General features: G+C 38.4%; 1 protein-coding gene across 2 annotated transcripts in view; it reads right to left on the bottom strand.

Annotated features, from left to right (window-relative positions):
- Positions 1-329: 329 nt before the first annotated feature.
- Positions 330-6,585, bottom strand: part of Ube2k (ubiquitin conjugating enzyme E2 K) — a 54,879-nt gene continuing 48,623 nt past the window's right edge. Inside the window, exons 4-6 of one of the 2 annotated variants that reach the window (XM_029545092.1) lie at positions 4,822-4,921; positions 1,712-1,840; positions 330-1,486 (exon numbers count right to left, since the gene is read on the bottom strand). In XM_029545092.1, coding sequence (XP_029400952.1) covers positions 1,412-1,486; positions 1,712-1,840; positions 4,822-4,911 — 294 coding nt within the window. In that variant the 5' untranslated portion in view covers positions 4,912-4,921 and the 3' untranslated portion in view covers positions 330-1,411. The remainder of the gene's footprint in view (positions 1,487-1,711; positions 1,841-4,821; positions 4,922-6,585) is intronic. The other variant, XM_021210502.2, reaches the window with a different exon arrangement.

The following is a 6,585-nucleotide window of genomic DNA, read 5'->3' as shown; positions in this document are numbered from 1 at the left end:
ATATATTAATGCTTCTTTTATTGCTTGTAGTATCAAGATTATTAAAAGTGAAGTTATGCTGAGATAATAGGTTCAAAAAGTATTCAAGAAAACAAACCTTTTAGAATATGACTTTCAATATACATACAACCTTACTTTAATTCAGTCTGATTCCATTACATTTCTGTAATCTATGCATTGGTCCTCAAAACTTTCAATTGTATCTCCTATGTAACAACTGCCTACCTAAGTTCACTTGAACCTTAATTAAGATGGTTAAAGGAAGTATTTGAGTTTGTAAAACTTATAATTGTCAAGCTTTGGAAGATAGAATGAGATGCGATAGTTGCTAAGGACAGGAAGTCTATGTACAAGAGAAGGTAAAGTTTCAATTCTCACATTATCAGAAACATCATAAAGAAAGCTAGATTTAGAATACACCCCTGTTCCTATATGCATCTGGTATGTACAGTGAGACACCACAGCTTTCATGTGTCAACATGGGGAGTGCAGGAAGGGTAACTCAAGTGTCTGACAAAGGACACTGTCAGGCTAAGCACTCAGGAACAGGTACTGCACTCTTCAAGTTTCCAAAGACTTATCATTTTCAAAATTAATGTCAAATTCACTGAAAAACTAAGCAGTGTCCTTTTATTAAATCTAGAAATACTGCAACATCAAGTATTTATTCCTTTTGTGAGAGAAATAAAATTGGCGGCCCCTTTTTACATTACTACTTACAATGTGAAGAACTTGGACAAAACATTCCAAACCTATGAGCTAAAAGTGGAACAAGGGACACACTGTTCCTCAGCACATTTCCCACCAGACACAAAATAAATTGACCATGAGAATCTTCCTCTGGATGGTGACAGGGACTAAAAAGCTCTGATTAGGTCACCACCTTTAAATCAGGATAAATCTCATAATTCAAGAATGTCCTAATGCTTAAAAGGGTGGTCTTTTTGGCTACCCGTTCTAAGAAGTCAAGTACAAGCATGCAAGTAAATTCACAGGCACAGAGGATCTGTGTTCAGACTTAAGGGAGCTGTGATTCTACACCACAATGTGAAGGGCCGACACTCGAGTGTTATCCGAGTCAGTCAACAGAGCCCTGAAGGAAACTCGGGAGTCTGTTACACTGCTAAACACTAAAGTAGCATGGTTTCCCATGGTTTTAGCTTAGCTCAAAGAATTTTTACACTATTAAGAAAAAAAAATTAAAGTATTTCCCCTTGTTAAATTTACACAGACGTTTAATTAGCTTTATTTACAGAGCAGGGAATATTTTTTTTTTGCAGTCTCCAATGGTGCCTAGGTAACATCATTAGGCAAGAATGCCAGTTTAAAAGAAATTTATGCGGAATCCTAAAAATAACAGGTGTTGATGCTCCTCAGGAGGCGAGCAGCGATACGGTGCAGCTCCTGTGCCTCAGTTACTCAGAAGCAGTTCTGTTGCAGTCTCTACATCCCATGATTTTGAAGACAAGGCCACTATTACTGCATTCTGTAAAGAAGAGGACAAGAGCAATCACATACCACAGAAACCAAACCCTCCTCTCGCCCGAGAGACATGCATTCCTCCCTCCACCAACGACTGCAAACAATCACCACTGAGCCAGCATCTAACCAGTATTAACCAAAACTACATTTTCAAAATGGCTAGTCCCCTTGTCCCAAGGACTGGGAGCAGTTTAAAATCGGTAGTCAAATCAATTCCTCTGGTACTTACCCTATCAAAACCCATAGCACAGAGGTTTTCTATTTTTTTGGTGTATTCTGGACTAGAAACTGGTGCTCCAGCATACACGTGTGCCCAAAGTCGAGCTGTCTGCTTGAACATTTCAGGGTTTTGTTTGTACTATATGGAGGGAAAGAGCAGATAACAAGACAATACAGTGAGATTTACCATAGCTGCTCAACTATGACTTGCTTGTTCCAAAGAAAACACATTTATATTTAGGAAACACATTTATATTATGCATTAGGAAATACATTTATATTTATATTTATATATACTCATTTGGGCTGGCTTGCAGAGATCAATAGTAATATATATAAGCTTAGTAACAAGCTCAAGTTCAAAAATTCAATCCCCAGCACTCCATGTGCCAAAACATAAAAGGTGATTCCTTTTCCATTGCAGAAACGTCATTCAAGAAATGAAGCTTTGTGAAAATAAAACAGAGTTAATACTCCTTAAACAAACAAACATCTAATATTAAATGAACGTTATCAAAATGTTCTAATAATTGTACAGCAAATTACACAACAAAATCAGTAGCAAAAAATGTCACATAAACATTAGCTGATAAATTTAACACTGACTGATACATATAATCGAATGTGCTACTAGGCAGACCTCAAGCTGAGACCGCAGATGCTCTCAGAGCCAGATAGTACTGTATCAACATCAAAGTAAACCCAACACTCAGAAGAATCTAACATATCTAAAAACCTACAAAAGACCTCTACTAGATAAAGATTTGCCATATGAAATTGGAAAAAGGTGAGGTAAATTCATTGTAAAAATACTTTTACTTTTAAGACAAAGTATAAAGTAATGATGTCAATACATTTTAATATTAATATATCAAAGAGCTACTTTTAAATTTTATTTATGTATGTTTGTGTATGTGCACTCATGTGGGAATGCCCAGGAAAGGCAAGAAGAGGACAGTAGTACGCTGGCCAATGAGGGTGCTGGGACCTACTCTCTGTCCTCAGAATAATAAAGCACTACTCACCTGAGCCACCCAGCTCTCTAGCCCCAGGGCAGAAACTGGGTAATTCATTATTCCTCTGTCTCCAACATTGCTTTCTCTCAAAAAAGTTCTCAATATGTAGCTGTGGCTAGCCTAGAACTTGCTATCTTTCTCTTGTACAGGCTTGGCTCAAATTTAAAGATTCACTAACATCTACCTATAGAGTGTTTGGATTAAGGACTGCTTAACCATAGCCAGCTCTTACCGAACTAAAAGGCTACTTTATATTAAGGTGATATACCTAATATATTTCAAGATATACTTTGTTAAGGAACAACACAAACATTATTTTAGGAGTTAAAAATCAGCTACGCAAGCCAAGAGATGGCTTGGTAACCAGAGGACCGGCTGCTACTCCAGGTCCAGGGTTCAACTGCCAACCCCCACGTGATCCTGTACCACCCGGATCTGACACCCTCACAGAGACATACATTGAGGCAATGTGCATAAAATAAATAATTTTTTTCAAAAGTCACCTTTTATGACATATATAATATATATCAATTTATCTCAATTTGTGGGAAAATCAAAGCTTAACTTCAAAAAAGACTTCTGCTGGAGACCAGGCCAGAGCAGTGTGCTGGCCAAGCCTCAGGCCACTGGACCATAGCTAGACAGAAAAGAACAGCAGCTGTCCAGGCCCCAGCGTTCTCCCTCTGGACTGGCTGCATATCATGAGCTACCACTCAGAGTCTTGGAAAAGCAGAAGTCATATCTCAGGGAAAGCCCCTGGTTGAAGTGTTTGTCCTCTCTGAAGGCACAAGGGCCACTCTGAGTGTTCTGTCCTTGCATCATTTTCAGGCAAAAAAAAATAAACTGTGTTGTGAGCTGTCAAAAAAAAAAAAAAAAAAAAAAAAAGACTTTTGCTATTAATAGCACATATGTGCAAACTATAAAAAGCTGTAGTTCTAAGCAATGGTGGGCTGGAGAGATGGCTCAGCACTGACTACTTTTCTAGAGGTTCTGAATTCAATTCAATGGTGGCTCAAAACCACCTGCAATGTGATCTGACGCCCTCTTCTCATGTGTCTAAAGGCAACTACAGTGTACTCACAAACATTAAATAAATATTAAAAAATGGAAAACATTTTTAAAAATTATTTTTATTTGATGTACATCCATGTTTTGCCTACATGTATGTCTGTGTGAAGGTGTTACATCCCCAGAAACTGGAGTTACAGCCTATCATGAGCTACCATGTGGGTGCTGGGAATTGAACCTGGGTCCTTTGGAAGAGCAGCTAATGCTCATAAGTGCTGAGTCATCTCTTCAACCACAGGGAGCACATTTTTAAAAATCTGAAGGTTGACTGATAAATGCTTCCTTAAAGAGGAAGCAAGGAAAACAGAACACAATGACATAAACATGACTATAATCTTAAAAACTCATGAAATCAAAGAATATTACAAAAGAATTAAGTGTTCAAGAAGAACTTAAATCACGCACAACCTCTGCAATGTACATATCTGGACATAAGTGATAGTGGAGTTCCTAATGGGTATTTGTTTATTATTTATTTGTTATTTGTTGTTGGTTTTTTTTTTTTTTTTTTTTGGTTTTTTGAGACAGGGTTTCTCTGTATAGCCCTGGCTGTCCTGGAAAACACTTTGTAGACCAGGCTGGCCTCGAACTCAGAAATCCGCCTGCCTCAGCTTCCCGAGTGCTGGGATTAAAGGCGTGTGCCACCACGCCCTGCTTGTTATTTGTTTATTATGTGACATAATTTTATTAATTTTTCAAAAGATTTATTTATTTTATATGAGTACACTGCAGCTGTCTTCAGACACCCTGAAAAGAGCCTTGGATCCCATTACAGATGGTTGTGAGCCACCATGTGGCTGCTGGGAATTGAACTCAGGACCTCTGAAAGAGTTCAGAGTGAAGAGCGGTCAATGCTCTTAACCACTGAGCTGTCTCTCAAGCCTGTAACATGATTTTATTATATGTGACAAAACTATTTTATTAAAAGAAACCATTTCCAAATTTAGTTCCAATATAGAATGTTAATATGCTGATATGAAATATTTAAAACTGCATACACAAGTCTAAGAAAGTCTTTCAAAAGCTGCTTTCTTACCTGATTCGCTACTACTGCATCTTGGGGGTCATCTGGTTCTGCAGCTGCCAACAGCGCTTGCAATGACAATAATACCGTGCGCAGAGTCATTGCTGCTGCCCTAAATTTCAAATTAGGAAAATATCCCCGTTAAAAGGACTTTGAATAACAAAGTCTGTTTTCTGAATGGAAACAAAAATACACTAGAACTAAAAATTGTATGGTTAACAAACGTGTATAATTGCCAATTTTCTATCTTTACAATGAAACAATTTCTAAGAGCCCATCAATTCAAATCACCCCATGGTGACCTGACCTTGCTGTTTTCCCTGCTTGTTCCATTTACCTACTTTGTAAGCTTTATCTTAATTAATGTTCTTCTTAGATGTTGTGTGTGAGTTTCTGTCTCCATGTACGTTTGGTGCTAAACCAGGTCAGAACTGGAGTTAGCGATGCCTGTGTCACTGTATGGATGCTGGGAACGAAGGTCAAGCGCGCTCCAAGAACACAGGCTTTTTCTTTCTTCTTTTTTTTTCCACGAAGACAGGGTTTCTCTGTGTAGCCCAGAAACTCACTCTGTAGACCAGGCTGGCCTCGAATTCAGAAACCTGCCTGCCTCTGCCCTAAAGGCGTGCGCCACCAGTATTCCACTAGAACACATGCTCTTAACCACTAAGCAAGTTCTCCAACCCCTTACCCATATTTCATTATGAAGTGATAATTTAAGTTACCAATAATAATAAACTGGAATTTTAAACAGATTTTAAATGTTTAATTATGTTTGTATATATAAGTGAATTTGAGTACAGGTGCATAGATAGAGGATGAAAGCAGTGCATCCTCTCCTGATGGAGTGGGTACCAAGAACTCAACTTGGGATCACTGAAGAGCAAGCAGTACATGTCCTTAACCACAGTTAAGTCACTAGAACTCTTTTAATGGCATGCTAAATAAAACTTCCTCTAACGAATTCTGCTATCAGTCCGTAATATTCCAAAATAGGACAATTTTCTATTTAAAATATTACACTTGAGGTTGGAGAGATGGCTCACAATTATATACGTGTACTGTTCTTGCAAAGGGCCTATGTTTACGTCCCAGCACCCATTGCTGGCTTGCAAGTAAATTACTGAAACTGCAGCTCAGGAGATCTACTGCTTTCTGGCCTCTGGAGGCAACCACATGGACTACATATACCTACACCAATACACAGACATAATTAGGAATAAAATTCAATCTTATCATTTAAGTCATGATCCGAATTATATTTATACCAAAAGCCTTTGTCTTTATGAAATAATTATTTGTTTAAAATTTGCTTCACTAATCCTGAAATATTTACAAAGTTAACAGGGCAGTGATGGCACATGACATTTGGAAGGCAAGAAAATCTCAGAGTAACCTCTTCCTGAGGTATTAGACTGTCATCCTAAGGGTCCTGTAAAGGCAAGCACACTACATTGTAGCCCTATGTCTAGCCCCAGAGAGTTCAAGTTTTAACCGCACAGATGGTGATTCTAAACCAGCCTTGTCTGGGTGAATTCCTAATTCCTAAAATCAAACAAACAAAAATCCCTAGTGACTATTTTGAGTTTCCTTGAAAAATACACAAGAGACAACCCTAGATGTTCAGGCAAAAAGAAGGAAAGAAGTAGGGAAGGAGGGGAGGGAAGGAAGCAAAGGAGGAAGGGGAAGGAAGGAAGGAAGGAAGGAAGGAAGGAAGGAAGGAAGGAAGGAAGGAAGGAAGGAAGGAAGGGAAGGGAAGGAAAAACTCAACTTACTGGA

The sequence above is a fragment of the Mus pahari genome, chromosome 13 (genome assembly GCF_900095145.1).
Source record: "Mus pahari chromosome 13, PAHARI_EIJ_v1.1, whole genome shotgun sequence".
Lineage (NCBI taxonomy): Eukaryota > Metazoa > Chordata > Mammalia > Rodentia > Muridae > Mus > Mus pahari.
Note: the sequence above shows the minus strand (reverse complement) of the source record. Positions and strands in the feature narration are given on the sequence as shown.